Here is a 21,827-nt window from a genome sequence, read left to right as displayed (position 1 = left end):
TCATCATCTTCCTCATTTATTTCTACTTCCTCATCTAATTCTTCCTCAAAATTAGTAAAACATCTATTTAAAGTTTCATGATCTACTTCATTTTCGGAATTAAATTCAATAGGTCGTGAGTCTCGTGTAAAAGAAGTTTCATCAACATGAGTATAATCATTAGTATTAATTCTAAATCTAGGAGGTGGCAAATTTTTAGAATTAGAACTACTTCCTCCTCCCCTATTATTTTTTCTTTCCGACATTGGTCTTTTACCACTATATTTTTCAAAATTCATGTTCAAGTTTAAAATAATTAATATTATGAAAAACAAGCAAAGATAATATAACAAAAAAATAAAATAACTTAATTAATAAACAAATAAAAAATTAAAGTTGGAACGAATGTACCGAACGTCTACGTAAAAGTAGACGTATAACCAAAGCCGGAATTGAGAGATGCCAATTGAAGCTTCCGATTTACTTCAAATAAATCTCCGAAATTCGAACTCCAAGTCAATATCACAAAATAATAATTATGAATTTATGAGAGATTGAAAATTAAGAGATTTTATAAGATAGTTTGTGAATTTGTGATTTAAATGAAAAAATATGAGTATATTTATAGTGTTAAGGGGTAGAGAGGGGTGGGGGGGCTGTTTGGAGCCGTTTTGGGCCCCAGCCCAACGGCTAAAAGGGCCCAACGGCTCCTTAACGTTAATATTTAAAAAAAAAAAAAAAAAAAATTAATTTGACCGTTGAACCGGACCGGAACCGGTTCTTACCGGACCGGATCAACCGGATAAAAATCCGGGTTCCGTTTCGGTACCGGTTCCGGTACCTATAAGACCGGTTCCTTACCGGTTCAACCGGTACCGGTCTTACCGGTACGGGAACCGGACCGGAACCGGACCGGACCGGGCAAAAACCGGTCCGTTTGCCACTCTTAGTCATGACTCATGAGATTGGGGAATCTCTTACTTTATTTTCGTACTGTATGAAATTACAGAAACTAAGAGCTCAGTGTGGCAGAGTGTATGCACATATTGCATTCTTTTTTGTCCTGGGCCATCCAACTTGTAGATAATGTGAAATCTTCACATAGTTAGTTTCATGAATTTATAGCCTCATGTCTCACTTTTTTTTTTCTTTTATCAATGTTTTACCAAATTAACTAACTCCATTACTTTTATGCAGGAAACTCTGTATGAGGGAAGATGGCCGACAGCAGGTTTGCATTGTTGGACTCCAAGAATTTGAAGTTTCAGATGTGCAGATTGTGAAAGAATATATCGTGAGAGGAAACGCTGCTAGGAGTACAGGTTCCACTGGTGCAAATGAGGAATCATCAAGGTCACACGCAATATTACAGCTGGTTGTCAAGAAGCACAATGAGGTGAAGGACTCCAGGCGAAATAATGATGGAAATGATTCTAAGGGTGGCAAAGTGATCGGGAAGATTTCCTTTATTGATCTTGCAGGAAGTGAGAGAGGTGCAGACACCACTGATAATGACCGACAAACAAGGTAAGTTTTCATGGGACACACATCTTGATGGTCGGCATTTCTTTTTAAGTGTGGAATAAATAGAAGTTGATGTCCTGAAGACCAAGCCTATGTTTTTCCATTATTACTGCAAGCAAGGACGCCATGAAGTATGATGCTTTAAGTATTGACTTTAAACAGTAAAGTATTTTTCCCTAAAAGTTTTGTTTGAAATTTCATGACATAGTATATATAAAAGATTTTTGTACGGAAAAGGGTGAAAGATGCCCTTGAACTATTCGAAATAGGTCAGATTTACCCTCCATTGTATTTTTTGGCACAAAAATGCTCTCCAACTAGTCAAATAGCTCAAAAATACCCATCCTACTAACGGTTGTTCCAAAACAGGGAAAAAGAGGCCAAATCACTTGCAGTTTACATGCCCTGATGCTGGTATGCTAAGTACTATTTTGAACCTACATTTTCATTTGTTTCCAGGATTGAGGGAGCAGAAATTAACAAGAGCTTGTTGGCTCTTAAAGAGTGTATTCGTGCCCTTGACAATGACCAGATCCATATTCCATTCCGTGGGAGCAAACTTACTGAGGTGCTTCGTGACTCCTTTGTTGGCAACTCAAGAACTGTTATGATTTCTTGCATTTCTCCTAATGCTGGATCATGTGAACACACACTCAACACATTAAGATATGCAGACAGGTACCGTCGCTTTTATTGTATGAGTTGAATGTTTGTTTTCGTTTATTATGTATTGCAGCCTATTGACATTTGATCAACAGGGTTAAAAGTCTATCTAAAAGTGGAAACACAAAAAAGGATCAGAATGCAGGCAGAATACTCCCGATGATGAAGGAACCTTCTCCTGCACCAACTTTGGTTGCTTCCACTGAGGCAGAAGATGATAGTGAGCAACCTCAAGAGTTAAAAGTATCAGAAGTAAGTAGAAGGATGGAGAGAGAAAGTACATCTTACAATCCCTCTAGTGAGCGCAACCAAACCTCTAGTTTTGCTTCAACTCATACCTTCACTGGGTGGGAAGAAAGTGGGACAAATTCTGCTGGTCTGGAGAGGGACAAGTTTGAAATGAAGAATAGCTATCGTGTTCCAGCTGGTCAGAAAATGTACCCAACACCAAACATGCAAAGTTCAGCTGATACAGAAGACAAGGTGCAGAAAGTGTCTCCACCTCGGAGGAAAGTTTCTAGAGATGAGAAACCCGAAAAGCCAGAAAGGCCAGGAAACGGGTCAAGAATTGATGTTTCAAGCGCAGACTCATTGTCTACAAGTTACAAACAACAAAGTACAAATAGCTCCAACATAAAAAGCATTGGAACAAGACAAAATGAACTTAATTCACCCCCTCGTGATGACAATATCAATGAGATACTGGAGGTTAGCATACACTCTGCCTTCACTTTGTTACCCTTTGCATTTATTACCATTTGCATTGTTGTTTTATGCTTTTTTTTCTTTTTTGTTTTTCTGGTTATTGAGGAGGGGCAGTATTTGTTTCTCTATTTGAAAAACTGTCATGAACTCCCCATTGGCATCTGCTAATTTTCTTTCCTTCTGTGTGAAGGAAGAAGAGGCCCTGATAGCTGCCCATAGAAAAGAAATTGAAGATACAATGGAGATCGTTCGTGAAGTAAGCAAAATCTCCAATAACATTCTTAAACTTAACTCCTTTCAAAACCTAGGAATATTTGTTGGTGCATTGCCAGGAAATTTCCTCTATTTCAGTGACATGCAAAGTAGTTGTCAACTGTGTTATTTCCCCTAGTCATCTAAATTCTTGAATCTTTTTTGGTATTTATTTTAGATGCGATGTCCATTCATCCAAGAGTTTAGATGTTTTTATCTGTGAAGCAACACAAGTCATGGGTGATCCCATGTCTATAAGATTTTCATGCTTGCTTGAAAGCATGAAATGTACTTCACCCTTTTTTGGTTAAAACCTTTTCTCACCAATTTTTCTTCCTACCATCTTCCCGTGTTATTATGTGCTATGGTTCCTTAGATCCTAAGTTGCTTGGACTCTCCAAAAAGGTTGCCGCACCCATGTTAGATCCTTCAAAAATACACTGTTTTTGGAGGATCCGACACGCACCCGTCGACATTTTTGAAGAGTCCGAGCAACATAGCTTAAATCAGATCTGTGAGGGCAGTAGGAAAATTCATCACTTATTTTGCCTTATTTGTCACAAATAGAAATTCAGTGATTCTGTGACATTTATCTGGAAACAGCACAGCTTCAAATTTTTGTCCATCTTTACTTCTTTTTTCTGTTTGTCTAGTGATGATATTTTCCGTGATCATTGTATTGTGTGAACTTCTACTATACCCTCGAGTTCCTATAAATAAAACCAATTAAAAAATAAATAAATTATGTTGGGAAGAAATATATGAGACCGTCAGTGATGTGCTTGAGATGATTAATACATTTTGCCTTCCACTACCAGGAAATGAAATTGTTGGCTGAAGTCGATCAACCTGGTAGTCTCATCGATAATTATGTCACACAGCTGAGCTTTGTTCTATCACGCAAAGCAGCAAGTCTGGTCAGCCTCCAGGCTCGCCTTGCCAGGTTCCAGCATCGATTGAAAGAGCAGGAAATCCTGAGTCGAAAGAGGGGACCACGCTAGGCTACAAGTTACATGGATGCAATCAGAGAGACGCCTATTTCTACTTTCTTTTTACTTCTCTCTTTTGTAATTATTTTAAGAAATATCTTATTCCTCTTGTGCCAAATGTGTACACAAACCATCAAGAAGTTCCATTGAGCAAATTTACTTAAAGAGGAAAAAAATGGTGGCCTCTTCTGAGCTTTTGCACAAACAAAGCAAAAGGTGTTTTAACATTGCTTTTGTACCATGCTGCTCCAGTTACAGTTTAAGAAATCTCTCCGGATTCTCTGGTGAAGGAACGGCTCAGAGTTCTAAATTGGCACCATGGACAGTAGTCTGTATATGTTACTGTGTTATCACTGATCAGGAATGTATTATTCCAGCTGATACTGCATTGCTCAGTGCTTAAGTGGTTGCAGCTGAAAAGAAAAGAAAAGCCTTATAATCGACAACGGAATTGATATACTTTGTGTATAGAACAGTTGTTGTTAGTGTCTGTTCCGACTTTAGCGTTTACTGTTTGTTGTTCTTATATCCAAAAACATTTAGAATTTTTCCTTGTGTTTCAGCAATCAAGCATGTTCATCAGTTTCACTTTAACTGCTATATGATACTTCATTGTGTTTCAGCAAATATTCAAGCTAGTTCATCAGTTCCACTCGCTGCTAATATGCCCAGTCCGTGACCAATTATTCATCGCAAAAGGGATGATATTAATTGATCAAACTTAACGTTGAAAAATCCTTGGATTCAAGGAAAGAAAAAAATATAAACATTTAAAAAAAGAGAGCTCTCTACTTCTGACTTTTGGAATGAGAAACAAATTGAACCCAACCAAGATGCAAGCTTGACAACACGAAATATAAACTGAATAAACCTTTCCTGGTGATGAGAATGTAACCCCAACGTGTGCAACACATGCCTATGCATACTTAAACAGATCAAACAACAGAAATCTTTAACTTCCTCTTTACTGAAGAAAGAAACAATTTCATACATTACAACTTTGAGCTTGCTTTCCAGTCCATCTTCATGAGTAGAGAAAGTTAAATGGTCAGTAAGGAATTCCTCAATTGTTCTATGCTTTCTCCAAAAGACAGCTGGATGCTATATCTGAGAATTCTAAAGACCTACCTAAAAAGGAAACAATTAAGAACAGAAACTAAAGCCCTTCAAACCTCAACCTACAAAATCATGTCTTCATTAGACAGTCAAACCACCAAATATACAAATCAGACAAGGCCTTCAGGAAATTGTTAGCAATGCATCAATCATTCCAACAAACTCCATAGTCCACTCTGTTGCTCACACGGGATATTTGAAATTGCAGCAAAGAGCATGTTCAGGTTTTTTACTCAGCTTTCAACCTTAAGATCTCCTTGACAGTCCTAGACCTGAAATATGGCATGTGCTCCTACAAGGAAAGGGCAACATTATCTATAGTTTCAATAAGCATGTTTTCTTGCAAAGAATCAGTCACAAGGACTACACCAGCCACCACTACCCAGGTCCCTAGGTATCTTAAAAACATATTAGCAAAAACAAAAATCATTGTCCACAAGGGAAAACAAGAAAACACTTCTATCACAAAGAACAAGGTGAGCAGTAGGAAAACTAAGCTTCTAAAAGTTAGGACAAGCCAGCTGCTTGGTACTAGCACTTGCTTAAGAAAGAAATTACAACCATTTTCATCTTATTGGTAGAGATGGAGTTCTTTATAACCCAAAAGAAGTATTAACATGTAGGAAAGAATGGGCAAACAAGGAAGTTGTTCATGGCCAAGAAATCGGTGAACATGGAAACAAAGTGAGAGTTTTCAGAGAGAGTGAGAAAGAGAACCAGTGAATTATACACAGCTCTTGGAGAGTTATTGGCATTCTAACATAGCACAGGAAGATCAAAAGTCATATTCTTAACATCAAGAAACCTAAAGTGGAAATATTTTGGTATAATAACCCAACCACCCACCCCCAAAACATATACGCACGCATATATATTGCATGTGTGTTGAGTTTGTACATATGCAATACATATATGAATGTTCACACACACATACGTGTTCCCCTTCCTACTCAAAACCCGGTTTTGAACAGTTAGCCTCATCATTTTCAATTTCCATCCAGAGCTGCAAAAAGAGTATTCCAGTACATTGTTTTACCTGACTGAAACAGAGTCCTATATCTCTGCTGTAGAAATCAGCATACTTGAGCATGAACATACCACAGTCAAACCTGTACATAGTGACAGCTTTTATCAGTATGATTAGTCAACAAACTTCATCCACAGAAGTCAGTAGAAAATCAAGCACCAATAGTATACAAAGTTGATTCATATTTCTTGTAACCCTAACAAGCTCAAAAATAGATTGGGCACGCTATTGTAACAAAATTTAGGGTCAATTAATTAGACCTTCCCAATCGTTTAACTAAACTTAATATAGTTTAATGTTTCATTTGATCAGCTTCTCTTTGCAGTCACTAGAACTTTAAAAGCACAAAAATTCAAGTTCCCATCCATTTGCCCTCCAATGTTAGTGTATTTAACAAAAAACAAGCTAAATAAATGTAATGACTTAAAGAATTGGGGCTTTGCCCATTTAAAACAAGTAACCAATTAAATTACCTAACCCAACCCATTAAACTACTTACGTCCTAAGTTATAACTCACCTCCTTAACAACAATAATAACTAGAAACTTAGAAATTAAAAGAGAGAAACAACAACTTAAATAAAAAATAAAAAGAGAAAAGCCAGTCAGCAACCTTTATGAATGGGCCGAGACCAGATATACCAAAACAGCCTGATACAATATTAAGGGGTTATGTGTGGGATCCAGGTTGATAAATAGCACATTCCAGGGAAAATAGGCTGAAGCAAATTGTTGAGTAAAGAGTTTGATGACAAGGGAAACCCGCAGCCGCTACCCTTTGGGTGCGCACAGGGTAAGTTGAGTAAAGAGTTTGATTCCTCTCATCTCCATTCTATAAGTCTAAGCTTCTCATCTCCCTTCTAGCTCTATCAATCCCTAGTTCTTACGTTCAATATTTCTATATTTCTGTTTGGGTTTTTGCTAATTGAGTTTTTGCATTTTGTTACTAGATTTGTAATTGAACCCTAGTCTTATTATAATAGTTGAGAAGTTGGTTATTGTTACATTCAATTGAGTTCATTACAGCAACAACAACATACCCAGTGAAATCCCATAATAATCCCACAAGTGAGGTCTGGGGAGGGTATAATGTACACATGCCTTACCACTACCTCAGGGAGGTAGAGAGGCTGTTTCCGAAAGACCCTCGGCTCAAGTGCAACAAATCCCGGTATAAAAAGAAGAAGACAATAAAGAGAAAATAGCAAATAACAAGGAACAATGCAAAAGTAGCCAAAAACAACAATATAATGATGTGATAGTCAAAATACCATAAACAACATACTAGGATAGATTATTATTATAAGGACAATCATAAACAATTAGCCACCCTAAGAAAGACAACACTACACTTCCTACTACCCTTCTACCCTAATACGTGTCCTACACACCCTCCAATCTAGGATCATGTACTGCCTTATCACCTCTCATAAATACTCCTACCTCTGTCTCTCCTTGTACCCTCTATAACCAACCTCTCGAACCTTCTCATTAGCGAGTTTATGTATCTCTTCTTCACATGTCCAAACCACATTTGTATTGCTTCCCTAATCTTGTCCACCACAGAGGCCACACACACCTTATCTCGGATATTCTAATTTCCAATCTTATCGTTCCTAGTATGACCACACATCCACCTCAACATCCTCATCTCCACAACATGCATCTTCTGGACATGGGAGTTCTTGACTGCCCAACATTCCATCCCATACAACAATGTCGGTCTAACTACCACTTTTTAAAACGTACCTCTGAGTTTCAGTGGTACCTTTCTTTATGATAAGGAAAACCCACAGGTACTAACCTTTGGGTGTGCACAGGGTAAAACCCCCTCTCCTATGCAGTAGCTCTCAAGGTACCTTTTTATCACACAAGACTTCATCCACGCCACACCAATACGGTGTGTGATATCATCGTCGATGTCCCCACTACCCTGGATCATAGACCCAAGATACTTAAGTTTGTCCCTTTTGGGTATCCTGTGTGTCAAGCCTCACTTCCACGCCTACCTCATACATCGCACCATTGAATTTGCTCTCCACATATTATATCTAAATCTTGCTAAGCCTGAACCCTTTAGTCTTCAAAGTCTACCTCCACACCTCTTAGAATACACTCCACTACGTGTCTCATCATTCAATACTATGTCATCCGCAAATAACATACACCATGGCACAACATCTTGAATTCCTCGAGTCTATACATCCATCATTAAGGCAAATAGAAACTAACCAAGGGTTGACCCCTAGTGTAACCCCATCTCCATAGGAAGTGCTCCGAGTCTCCTCCCACGGTTTTTTCCCACGCTTCATAGGCCACAGATACACCACTTGCCTCCGGGAATCGCCACAAGACTTTCCTCGAAACTTTATCATAGGCCTTATCAAGGTCAATGCACACCATATAGAAGTCATTCTTTTCTCGATATTTTTCCATCAAGTCTCCTTACAGGTTGGATAGCTTTTGTTGTCGCTCGCCTTGGCATGAATCCAAACTAATTCTCGAAAATAGATGCACTCCTCTCTCTCATCTCCACCACTCTCTCCCAAACTTTCATAGTGTGAATTAACAACTTAATACCCCTAGAGTTGTTGCAATTTTGTATATCACCCTTGTTCTTGTACAATAAAACCATTGTACTCCACCTCCATTTCTCGGGCATCTTAGTTGTCTGAAAAACTCCACCTCTATCCATGCTCTTCCAAAACTCCATCGGAATCTCATCTGGTCCTGTTGCTTTTCTCATGCTCCTTCCACTTATAGCACGCTTTACTTCCTCAACCCTAATATGCCTACAATACCCGAAGTCTCTCAAAGTGCTCCAATTCAATCAGCAAAGAATAAAAGTAGCGCTGCTGGTTTCAAACCAAGCTGTCCAGCAAGAGTGATTTTCAGAAGAAAAAAAACAAGAGGTATAAGATACACGAGAGAGAGAAGGGAAGATAAGAGGAAGATTGCAGAGACGATCACTATTTTGGAGACCCAATCACTTTCCTCCATTCATGACTTTTACAAGCAAGTTCTTGACATATATATTCACTGTGAATTCATCCTCTGGTTGGGAGAAGTAATCATAATAACTGGGATTTAGGATTAAATAAAATCTGGAATTTCTTTTAGGAGTTCGAATTTTGGGGAAACAACCTAAAAGGCTAATTTTGGTATTAAAACTAGGGGATAATAACTTTCTTGTTAATTTGAAGTTCCACATCATAGCCTGTTTGTAAAGATTGTTGATATCATCTTCTTAAGATAGAAAATTTTGGTTGAAGCAATAGTGGTGGTGGTCTATTGAAGAGATGGTATTATGTCTAGAAATACTTAAGAGTTCATGAGTTTTTGGGATAAATAGCATCTAAACATTATGCTGTGATTTAAGATTATTAAAATTTTTGCGACATAATCCTTGGAAGCAAGGTTGGATTGATTTTCAACTATAGCATGTTTTAGATTTGTCTTTTGCATTGAAATGATTTATCCAGAAATTTATTTTTCTTGCACACGGACAAACAATGGTGTCATCAAATATTTGAAAATGTACAAAATCGCTTTTACCATGAGCTTACATTCTGATTACTCTTGAATTTATGCTACTTCCGAGTTATTATATATTGTTGAATTTGAAGTTGACATAAGAAGAAAATGAACATACGAGGTATTATGAATAAACTATTTCAAGAAGTTAACTTTGCCAGTTCGCCATTATCTAACGTCAGATCATTAGACCTGGTGCACCTTGTAAGAAAAACTAATGTTGTATAAAGACCCTAACGATGTGATTATTTAAACAACTTGAATATAGTTTTCATACATGAATTTGCTAAGTTGATTGAAACAAGCTATTGTTGATGATTTACAAACTGCATATTTCTTATATATGCTTGTTCCAGGTAAAATGCTACGATTTAGGTTATTACTCATGAGAAATATTGGAGAAGAATATTATGAAAATTGTGTATCTGCATTATTACATTGAGACCCTATTTATAGACATTATATTAGACTCCTTTTTCAGCTGTCCTTCAGGATTGGAAATGGTAACTCAGTTAAATTTTGGAAAGACAGGTGGCTTAACAATCAACCTCTCAATGTATCCCACGCTCCTATTTACAGAGGCTCCTCTGGCACATACTCTTCAGTGGCTCAAAACAGAGAAGGTGGAATATGGGCACCTCGCTTTAGAAGGAATTTTCAAGAAAGGGAGCTTAATGAGCTCTTTGATTTTTTCAGAACTCCGAAAGGAGCCTCAATGACCCCTCACTTGCCTGATAGCTTAAAATAGGGGCAAACTACTGAAAAAAGGAATATACACAGTGAAGGAAGGATACCATAAGTTGTGCTCTTCAAATGACATGATAGACCAGTGGCCATGGAAACTGACTTGGAAGATTAGACTACCCCCTAAAATCAAGTGTTTCACCTGGACTACCCTCAAGAATACTATCCTAACCCTGGACAATCTAAATAGGAGGAAACTTCAGCTAGTAAACAGATGCTTCATGTGCCTCAATAGCCTGGAATCAGTGAATCATTTGTTTCTGCACTGTCCAGTGGCAGCAGCTCTTTGGAATATGTTTATTTCAATTGCTGGTATCAACTGGATTCTCCTGCGAAGTGTCAAAGAAGTAGTTGGAAGTTGGAGTCTTAGAGAAGTTGATAGCCCCATCAAGAAGACCTGGCAGATGATTCCATCATGTATTTTTTGGTGTATTTGGAGGGAAAGGAATCTCAGATGTTTTGATGGTGTCTCAACTCCAATTAGCAGTTTGAAATCCTTTTGCCTTATTAATCTCTTCCATTGGAGCAACTTATCCCCTGTAAATGATATATTACCCCTCTTAGATTTCATTAGTTCCCTCAATATGGCTTAGCGATCATTCTTTTGCTTGTGGTTAACTCTCTGATTAAATAGGTGTTTTGGTTCTCATGAGTTAACCATGTTTTTGTGTATGTAATTTGCATCTCCTTGATGCCTTTCTAATACAACATCTTACTTCATCACAAAAAAAAAAAAAAAAAAAAGAGGACTCCTTTTTCAGTTAGGACACTACATTACAATCCTTTTCCAAGTAGGAAACTATTCTTGTTCTTACTCCTATTCTAACACTCTCCCTCAAGCAGGTGCATGCAATCACTCGACTTTAACTTTACAAATTTGGTAACAATATCTCCTGAGAGCATCTTTTCTTTGACAAAATGACAGTTAATCCCAATGTGTTTAGTCCTCCAATAAAATACTGATTTGATGCAATCCATCGATAAAACACAAAGTGATCATCTCCACTATGAGTCATGTCAAACTCCTGAGTGAAGTGTTGAACTTCCCAAACCAAGCTTGAGAAGATTGTTTCAGACCATAGAGTGAAATGCACAATGGACATACAAGACCACTAGACTCCTCTTGAGCAACAAAACCCGATGGCTACTCCATAGACTTCTTCCTCAAGACTACCGTGGAGAAAAACATTCTTAGTATCCAACTGATCAAGAGGCCAATGGTGAACGACGGCCATAGATAGAAAAAGGTAGACATTTTATTTTAGCCACGAGAGAAAACATTTTTGTATTCTAGCCCAAATATATGAGTATACCCTTTGGCAAAAGTGAATCTCAAATAGATAGAAAACACAGTTGGAAAACTCAGCTCTGGCGGATTTCATTGGGTATGTTGTTGTTATTTAGTTGCTTGCTAGAAGAAAAGGAAGAAGAAGAAGAAAACAGTGGTACTAGTTTTTTTGCTTTCTAGAAAAAGAAGAAATCATTGGTACTAGTTTAATCTAGTTTTCTTATGTTTGGTTTTTCAAATTTAACACGGGTTGAAATTGTTTTTGCAATTCTGACTAGATAATGTCCATGTGTTCCTTTATAACAATTGTCTTAAAGTAGAGTACTATTCTAATACTAAGGGGTCGTTTGGTTGGAAGCAAGTTATCCGGAGATTAATTATCCCGAGATAAGTTATCCTGAAATAAGTTATTGCACCATGTATACGGTATAACTTATCTCATCACTATGGTATAAATGGTGGGATAAATAATCCAAGGATTACCTAATACCTCCAACCAATCCTGCATTTTATTCCAAGATTATTATACCATATACCTCACATCAAACGACTCCCAACTACTGTTTGAATAGAGAAGAGAGTAGTTCTTATTTTCCTTGAGGTATGATTTACAATGAAGAGAACCCTTTTATTTATAGAGAAAAATGACTTGGCCCCAAAGTAAGGGCTTCTAACTTTTCTCCAAAAGATAGAGATTCGCTATCATTTATAAGAGTTTCTTAAATCATTCCATATTTGAACTTGTATTAAAAGTCCTAACATTTAAAACTTTAAAATCAATATTTTTGTCTTACATAAATCTTACTTAAATTATGTTAAACAAAATAAATAAACAAAAAAATTTAAATATTAAAGAAAGAGGTCAGTTAAAAGAATTGAATGTTTTAATCTAAAATAATAGTACTTCAATTTAAAAAATGCACGCTATTCAAGCTAATATGTTCTAAACCTAATAAACAAGCTTTTGAAATCACAATTTGCCATCATACTTGCAATAGAATTTCAATCATTTAGAGCTACAAAAAAAAAATAGGCTTTCAGTTACTTTCTATCCAAGTTAGGGGTTATATTCCTATAACTTGATTGGCAATTTTCTTAAGTATGTATAATAGAATATAAAGTGAAGCTAGCGTCATACATAAACAACACTACTAACGGGAAAAATCATAAATATCTAATTATTTCCTTTTATTCATTTTTTAAGAAATAGAGTTAATATTAAATACTATCTTCAAATTTTGGAGGCAAATAAAATCATATTAGATTTAAGAAATGTAGCTGTCTATAAAATAATTGCACTGATGAGTTTTAAATAAAATCTCCTTAAGACACTATACTCGATAGTACTTTTCTCTTTTCAAATTCTGTTCTTTTTAGATCATATAATCTGTTAGAATTTAAATATGTTAAGGTTACACATAATTGATTGATGTGCAATTAATGATCTAATTATTTTCTTATTTTTCCCTAGATTTGTTGATTCATGACACAATGATTCAAGCCACAAATGGTATTACTTCATGTTAAGGCAAAGAAAGGTTAAGAGATTTTTGGTTTTGATCTTCAGAGGTCTATTAGTATACATATCTTTGTTTGTGCATCTTTATTAGTATATATACATCATGTTTCTCTTTAAGTACACTTTAATAATATAACGTACACAACAATTTGTTCTTTTTTATATACATTTATTATTAATCAACACGATACACACGTGCAAAGCACGTACAATTAAGACTTAACTAGCCTCCAGCATGTCAGTAGAACTTGTTAGACCAACAAGATTGAAGTATTACATCTTTATCAATTAAGAAAAAGATATTCACGTACTACTTACCCATTCTCTTGCTCTGGGAGGTCCTCAACAAACTCTAGCTTCCATGAGTTAATATCAATATCTTTCCCATTCTTGTCCTTCACCTCGTCAATGAAGTACCTAGCCTGCACATGTATTTTCCAATTTCCCAGATCATGACATCCTTCAATCTAAAAGAAAACTCAATAAACATGAGATTCGTTTTTTTTCAAACACTAATTGCATCAACCAGTGTTAAAAAGAGCTCCTGAATTTTGCTTTTTATATCTTCTTTTTCATTCATTTAGTTTTCTGCAAGTAGTGTCGCTACCAGATTAAGCAAGACATAACGCAATGGCATCATAGTAAGAAAATCACATTATCTTCTGGCATTTTAGTCCACTAGACTATGGTAAGTCTCAACTAGGGACTAAATGTGTATTCTGGAGTGAACAATAGCCTATACCTCTTCCTTTGTCACTATTTACTTTAATTTGTTCTGCTGTTCCAGCTTATTGTATTTTCCTTCCTGTCTTAATTCTTCCCAGCTTGGATGTAATATACTGTCAGTTGTACTTGGGTGTGAGCTTATACCTAATTCCTGTTGGAATTTGGTAGTGTCTAAAGAGTTTCTTGAAAAGAAAATGAGAGATAGTGCAAAAAGGTTGAGGGGTGGGCCCCGTTCTTCTGGGTTTCAAACTGTGCAGTGTGCAGCATCAATGCATCATCTCTCGCTGAAACCAAGAAATCCCCGAGAGATGATGCATTGATGCTGCACACTGCACAGTTTGAAACCCGGAAGAACGGGGCCACCCCTCAACCTTTTTGCACTATCTCTCATTTTCTTTTCAAGAAACTCTTTAGACACTACCAAATTCCAACAGGAATTAGGTATAAGCTCACACCCAAGTACAACTGACAGTATATTACATCCAAGCTGGGAAGAATTAAGACAGGAAGGAAAATACAATAAGCTGGAACAGCAGAACAAAAAGAACAAATTAAAGTAAATAGTGGCAAAGGAAGAGGATACCCTATCTATACTAAACCAGTCTTGTAAAAAGCCTAACCAATTGGATCATGTGACACCAGTGGAGATGAACAACAATTCAACGCAGAGCAACCCCATATGCTTAGGAGGCAACATAAACAAGATTAAAACATCTCATCTATTTCCATCCACTATTAACCAGCAAATTCCATCATCATCACTACTAACATATTAAAAGGCTTAATGCAGGTGGTAATGTTTTTTCTGCTTACTCAAGCTTCAATTTAAGTAATGATACTACGTAGCAGACTGCATAGAACCTATCATGAATTATTGACACGGTACAGTGAGAAAGGAAGTAAATGGGATAAGAACTGAAAACAAAATGTCACATATGCATTCTCTTGAAAAACTAATTCCTGGTAAGCAGATGCAAAACATACCAGCACTTTCAGTACTTGCTGATCTCTTCCTCCAAGTGAATCAAGATATTGGAACTTTTCTTCCTTCTTGTTGATGACAGCTAAGCACCAATGTACTTGTTTGTGGATAGGGACAAAAATCTAAGTAAATTAGGGCATATCAATCAATATACAATAGACAACAAAATAAAGTAAAAAAAGAGAGATGAATGATGAAAACTCTTACTTTATCACATTCAAAGAGGCAGTACCCCAGCTTCCTTTGGGATGTCCATCTTTTCACAGATTGATAGTTATAGCCTCCCTTGCCACTGATTAACTGAAATTGCAGAAAATGTCCACAAGAACAATTAGCAGGTATAACCTTCTGTTTGTAAGAAACTTTATATAAGAATTATACACACAGATTTCACTTAGGGGATGATAAGTAAGATGCAATGATGTTGTATAAAAAGGATAAATTCAGGGGCGCATTATAGGCATCTTATAGGGACTATTAACAAGAAAACTCTAAACCAACTTGACTGAGAAAATCAGAGTGTCAACCATCAGATCATGCATTACTCAGAAACTCAAATCAGATCATGCATTACTCAGAAATTCAAATCAGCATTAGAAACAAGGTTCTCTACAGAGATCAGCATAGCAACTATCAGATATTCATTAACACATTGTGACCAGAAATAGTTGGTGATGAAATAATTGGTAATCATGATCCTTGCAGATCAGATAAGGAATCTATCATAAAGAGGACAAACCCTGCAAAGGTTTCTTCTCTTTGAGGCCAAGGTAAAAGGGAAACATGGTTATTGATACACAAATGAGATTTTATTTTAGAGCAGGCACTTGTTAGTACATTCCAATTGCACGTCACAAGTTCAAACAGAAGTCTGGTATCTAAGTGGAGAGGGGTCTGCGTGGGGAGAGGCATCATCCACTGAGTTCTGAACTTCGCACCATTAGCCCTCATAAAATTTTCAGTTATAAAAAACTTAGTACATTCCAAGCAGCATCTTCATCATCTCTAAGTATCAACAACAGCACCAAGAAGGTGCTAAATATGTTCCAAAGGTCATCAGGGGAGTAAAGTTTAAAAGGAAGATTAAGTCCCAAATGTTATATCTCAATCTTACACTGCTTGTATTTGAAGCCTTGCAAGGCTTACATATCAACATGCTAAAGAGTGTCATACTGTAAATGAGATGCCAATTCTGGAGGAGTTGACAGGAATCTTATGCTGCGATACTGGTTCACTACCTACCACTTACCTAGGGCTTCCATTAGGTGCTAAATACAAAGCTACTGACATCTGAAGGGATGATTGAGAATTGTGAGAAGAGGCTTGAAACTTGGCAAATACAATTTCTTTCAATGAGGGGAAGACTTACACTAGTCAAAAATGCCCTGGACAACATCCATACATATAACATGTCCCTAATTTCTATGTCAAGCAAGGTCCTGAAACATATTGACAAAATCATAAGATCTTTCCTATGACAAGGTAACAGCAAGGGAATAAATTTCACGTAGTGAAGTGGTCCAAAGTCACAGTGACTACAACTCAAGGAAGGCTGGGTATAAAAATCTGGAAATGCACAACAAAGCTCTCTTAATGAAGTGGCTATGGAGGTACACACAAGAAGAGCAAGTCCTTTGGAAGGAAGTCTTAAATGCTAAACATGGTGTCCAGAATCACTGGTGTACTAAATTATCTAAAGCTCCATATGGGGTTGGCCCCTGGAAGTGCATATGCAAAATGTGGGGGAAATTCTCACAAAACTCCCACTTTGCTCTAGGCAATGGAATGCACATCAAATTCTAGACAGACAAATGGCTAAGCAGATGTAAGCTAAAGGATGAATTCCTAAGCTGTTTCAGATCTCTAGATACATACTCTTTCATCCCAAAAAAAGAGAAGGAAACACCTGGAACGAACTTTCAAGAGAATACATGACTGGAATATGAAGAACTCCTCAACCTTTTCTCTAAACCGGAGGGCTAAACTATACATACCCAGTCAGAAAGACAGGCTAAAATGGGGTAATACCAGGAATGGGAACAATTCTGTCAAAGATATGCTTCTTTTTTAGCACAAAATGAAATGGTGACCTGCTGGCCTTGGAAATTAATATGGAAGACAAAACTGCCACTAAATATCATATGTTTCAGCTGGACTGCCCTGCATGAAGCCTAACTAACTCAGGACATCCTCAGTAAAAGAAGCATCCAGATTCTGAATAGATATTTTATGTGTTATAAGGCCATAGAAACCAAAAATCAGCTTTTCCTGCAGGGACAGTTTCAACTAATATGTGGAGTATGCTTCTCTCCATTTTTGGACTCAGTTGGGTCATGCCACAGTCCACCAAAGAGGCTTTTGAATGTTGGAGTAGCTGGAAAGTTGGAATGCATCAGAAGCATATGGAGGATGATTCCCCCTTGCATTTGCTAGAATTTAAGGCAGAAAGGAGCAGAAGATGCTTTGATGGTTTATCAACTCCAGACAAGTCTACTAAAGCTAGAAGTCTTTTGAATTTATGCAGCTGGAACAATATATCCCCTGACAATTTTTGCATTTTGTTAGCTCTCTGGTCTTAGGATAGCCACCTATATTTAGGAGTCCCAACTCAATATTTTTTATAATCTCAAACGTAGTAATCTTTAGCATCTCCTTGATGGCTACTAAGAAGCTTTTTACTTCATCAAATAAAAGAAAAACATTTCGTCATAAAGGCAGGAAAAGATTAATGAGCAAGCATGCCAATCTATCGGGTATCTGCGATAAAAGAGCTTTTTTTCTTTTTTGAGTATAAAGTAACGGGCAGACTGGGGAAACATGGTGAGTAACTTTATGAGTGTGTGTGCTGTGTAAATCCATACTCAATTGATTTATTTATTTTTATAACTGTGATGGTCGGGCTAGCTAGCTAGTCTGATGCTTATAACAATTTGGACAAACAAACTCCAATTCAAAGAAATGTGAAATGAGAAGGAAAAATAAAAAGATGAAGGAAATGAAATCACTCCTAGTCATGAAAATTCATGCAGAAGATAAGTGATATAAACCTAGAATGGCTGATATACTTTATCCTTGAACACACAGCTATACCGCAACCTAGCAAGCAACTGAATAACTTTGAAACGCAAATTTGATTTCGAAGGCATAGAACTGACCTTCTTGTAAAAGAATGTGTTAAAGAAATGACATTTCAAGAACTTTTTGGGCTCCCTTCTTTCTCTCTCTTTTAGTAACTCAAGATACACATTAATGACCTGCAAAAGAAGAAAACTTCCTCATTCCTTTACACCATTCCAGCATTTTCTATAACCACTACAAGCTCAGTAACTGACATAAAGTATTACCTCATCGTTCAACCATGCCCCAGGACTCAAACACTGCAATATCTCTCCAGTAATATCTATATTGGAGTTTTCATGTTTCGCCAAAACCTTCCTCCTGCGAAATAAGTCCGTTAAAAACATACAAAGAAAGTGCAAAATTGATAATTGGATAAGTCTGAAAACAAATGGAAGTTTAAATAAATTATACCTGCAAGAATTAGATAAAGCACGAGAAACTTCAGCATCTTCCTCCTCATCAAGGAGCACAAAGGGTTCTGTAATCACATCCTGCAAGTTAATAAACCACAAATAACACATAAGCTAATAATTTTATACCCGGCTTGATTTTTTTTTCATATAATTGCAAATTAAACGAGGCCTATAAATGCATGCAAAAGACATTATAATAAAGGCTCCAGCAATATTATTACCTCCTTAACATACTCTTCATTCTTCTGAGGCCTTAACAAATGTTGCGTCTCAAGAACCTTCTCAGTATACCCTATATCAAACTGCAGTCTCTTTAAATTACCGTTTCTTTTCTCAGCTAAACCCAGCAGTTTCTTATATGGAGGAACTGAAGATGAAGAATAAGCAGAGTCAAAATTGCTACTCAAAGATAATGTATCCAGCATCTTTTCTGCATTCTCCACCTTCAAATTCACACCATCCGACACTGTTACAACTGAAGGACTCAAAACCTGAAAGTTCCTATCCACATCCTTAACACCATCAGGATTATCCATGATTTCAACAACCCCATTACTCTCCTTCCATCTCTGACCCGACCCACTAGCAAGACCCGTTTTTGCATCAACCCCAGTTCCCAATTCCTTAACACTTGAATCCTCAGACACACCCTCTTCACAAATTTCATCATCATCAATGTTTATCACTTCTTTATCTTTTTTCACATACCTCAGCGTTTCAAATGCACTTCTTTTAGCTCTATCATACTGTTGAGTTAGAAAATTCCCCATTTTGTTATAATTTAAGTTGGACCCACTTCTTAATCGTCTACAAGGAGCATGAATTTCTCTTTTTATGGGAGTTATATTAGATGGGTATTTGAAAATTCTTGCAGCTATTGATTTTCTGGACAAAGGGTCACCTTGGATTTGATTCATAGATGGAGAAAGCCTAGGTTTTTTGGATATGTGGTCAACGTTAGAGGAAACTGAAAGTGGGGTTTTGTAATTCGAGGTGAAAAAATCATCACCACGTTTTCGGCTGCTACATGTTAAGGCCCCCATTGAAGTAGATATTTGCCGAGCTTTTCTGGAAATTGACAACCGCAGTGAATCATCTATGCATGCATAGATAGATGTCACATATTTGAATTGAAAAAGACAGAAAAAGGAAAACCGAGAGAAATTCCAAATTACAAACAACGAATTCAATAAAAACAAGAAAAAATGGTGTTGAATTTGGGTTAAAGTTATGAATTCACCGAGGGGAAGGAAGAAAGAAGAACGTGAAGGGCAAGGGGAGTTGCAGGAGATCGCAGAGAATTGTTTGCAAGGGGAAAGGGTTTCAGAGGCTTTCCCGGCTGCTTGGGGAATTGGAGTTAACTATTTTGCTGTTTTGTCCTAAAATCAAACTATTTAAGAAGTCTCAATATTACAATATTAGTGCAATAGAAATAGAGAGAGAGACAACCTTTTGAGATTTTTCTCATTCTTTCAACTATGTTCAAATGTATATAATATAATTTCAAGACTTATGTTATATATATGTGTGATATTAATTCTTGAGAATATGGCGAAGTTCTTCTTTCTTTCCTCGCGAGCAGGAAGCACACTAGCAGCGTGTCTTGCATGATTCTACTGTGTTTTTTGCACTTGATTGGGTGGACAGTTGACCGGAAAATAACTTTGATTCACTCGGTCAACAGGTGGGCGGCGTGCTTATAGGAACGTTTCACGTTAATTGAGAAGTCGGAATAGAAAGTTTATATAGAAATTGTCTTGAGGGAGTCTACTTGTTTAATCAGCTTGTTCACAGTGGAGACCCCTTCTAGTTTCAACTCATCCATGGCAATCCAAAGTTCTCCCATGTCTAAGTTGTCTTTATGCATGTGAAGAATCTTATCTACAGTTTCTTATAGCACCTCCATTTCATTTTCCGCAGCAAGCAATCAGACTTTGATGTCTTTTGTGTCTTTGAGTAACTGAGTAGCTGAGTGAGTAGAAATCTAGGTCACCTTGATGGATTCGATCTTTGCTATCACTCAAACCTTCTTGTCCTATTTTTTACCGACTAAGACATATTTAGAAAATGTGAATATCATACATTGTAGAGACTTCAACAAGTTTGAACTAGAAAGATCGACCAATGAGTTCACTAGAATCTAAAAGATGAAGAGATCATAGGGCAATGATATAGACACATTCAAATCCTCGATACTTTTCGTCATGTATTCCTTAAATCAGATAGCTCAAGTTATCTTATACTTCTTAAAAAGGAAGTAGAGAATAAATATATTTCTAATCAAAATGTTGCTTAGAGAACCTTTTCAGGAAACCAAAGTGGTGGCTATAATGTGAGCCAAAAGACGATTCTCAAAGAAAAAAATTGAGGGCCAAAATCTAGAGATCGAATCTTGATTTTGCAACAGTTTTTTTGAAGGCTTCTAGGAATACTTCAAAATCCTCATGCTAGATACCATTCATAAAGGGACAACATCAGAAATTTTAATATCAAACACATCCTCAAATAGACATTAATTCGCAATAATACAACTTTCACACCATTATCTTTAGAGATACAGAGATTAACATAAAACAAACAAACAAGTTTCTCATAAAATTTAACTCCACAGAGGCTAAAGAATAGAAACAGCTTTTGAGTCTTGAGAACATTACTTACAGAAATGTGAGAGTCTTTCAGTTGACCTAGATTGGTAACTCGATCAGGAACAACAGACCGATTTTTATAGGTTCCATACCTCTTCTTTTGCTCGACACTCAAGAACCTCTGCATGTCTTTTGGAGAGAGAGATCTGGATACATCAGAGCGCGACTTCTTCATAGAGAGGGGTCTCTTACTTAAGGAAGATGAGGCAATGTCGGATATGTCCTTTAAAGAATCAAAGGAGAAAGAAAGAATGTTCCGATCGAGAATTTCAGAGGAACAATCACCAACATTTTTTAGAGACCCCATAAAGTTTTTTCTAGTCATAACGAAAGAAGGAAGAATAAGGAGAAAGAGAAGAGTAAATAAATAAGAAGAAGGATGAAGGATTTATGAAAGATTTTTATTAACAAAAAAAGAAGGAGAAAAGGTAGAGTGAATGATTGAAAAAATAGGAGATGAAAAGTCATGCAAAAAAGTAAACGATAGAAGAGAGTCTTAATTAAAGGGTCAAATACAAGTATTACAAGAATTTAAAGAAAAAAGACAATATAATTAAAAGGAAAACGAATAAATACGCAAAATCAATTTGATTTAAACGTGA

General features: G+C 36.6%; 2 protein-coding genes across 5 annotated transcripts in view; one reads left to right on the top strand and one right to left on the bottom strand.

Annotated features, from left to right (window-relative positions):
* Positions 1–4,337, top strand: part of LOC102581369 (kinesin-13A-like) — a 13,535-nt gene extending 9,198 nt beyond the window's left edge. For 2 of the 3 annotated variants that reach the window (XM_006342737.2, XM_015306693.1), the window contains 5 exons: positions 1,177–1,506; positions 1,963–2,181; positions 2,262–2,874; positions 3,062–3,127; positions 3,942–4,337. In XM_006342737.2, coding sequence (XP_006342799.1) covers positions 1,177–1,506; positions 1,963–2,181; positions 2,262–2,874; positions 3,062–3,127; positions 3,942–4,124 — 1,411 coding nt within the window. In that variant the 3' untranslated portion in view covers positions 4,125–4,337. The remainder of the gene's footprint in view (positions 1–1,176; positions 1,507–1,962; positions 2,182–2,261; positions 2,875–3,061; positions 3,128–3,941) is intronic. The other variant, XM_006342738.2, reaches the window with a different exon arrangement.
* LOC102581930 (ubiquitin-like-specific protease ESD4) lies at positions 4,233–20,047 on the bottom strand. Of its 2 annotated transcripts, none has more exons than XM_006342741.2 (9): positions 18,802–20,047; positions 18,579–18,658; positions 18,392–18,485; positions 18,203–18,301; positions 15,255–15,347; positions 15,050–15,169; positions 13,658–13,761; positions 6,265–6,337; positions 4,233–4,525 (listed from the first exon to the last, which is right to left on the bottom strand). In XM_006342741.2, exons 1-9 carry the CDS (start codon positions 19,621–19,623, stop codon positions 4,505–4,507), a joined length of 1,506 nt encoding a protein of 501 aa, XP_006342803.1. In that variant the 5' UTR covers positions 19,624–20,047; the 3' UTR covers positions 4,233–4,504. The 2 variants fall into 2 exon arrangements, with proteins under 2 accessions (XP_006342803.1, XP_006342801.1); XM_006342739.2 differs by lacking the exon at positions 4,233–4,525 and adding an exon at positions 4,886–5,520 and having other exon boundaries at positions 18,802–20,046.
* Positions 20,048–21,827: the final 1,780 nt, after the last annotated feature.

Source organism: Solanum tuberosum, unplaced genomic scaffold (assembly GCF_000226075.1).
Source record: "Solanum tuberosum cultivar DM 1-3 516 R44 unplaced genomic scaffold, SolTub_3.0 scf00035, whole genome shotgun sequence".
NCBI lineage: Eukaryota > Viridiplantae > Streptophyta > Magnoliopsida > Solanales > Solanaceae > Solanum > Solanum tuberosum.
The sequence above is the reverse complement of the archived record's forward strand: the minus strand, read 5'-3'. Positions and strand labels throughout refer to the sequence as shown.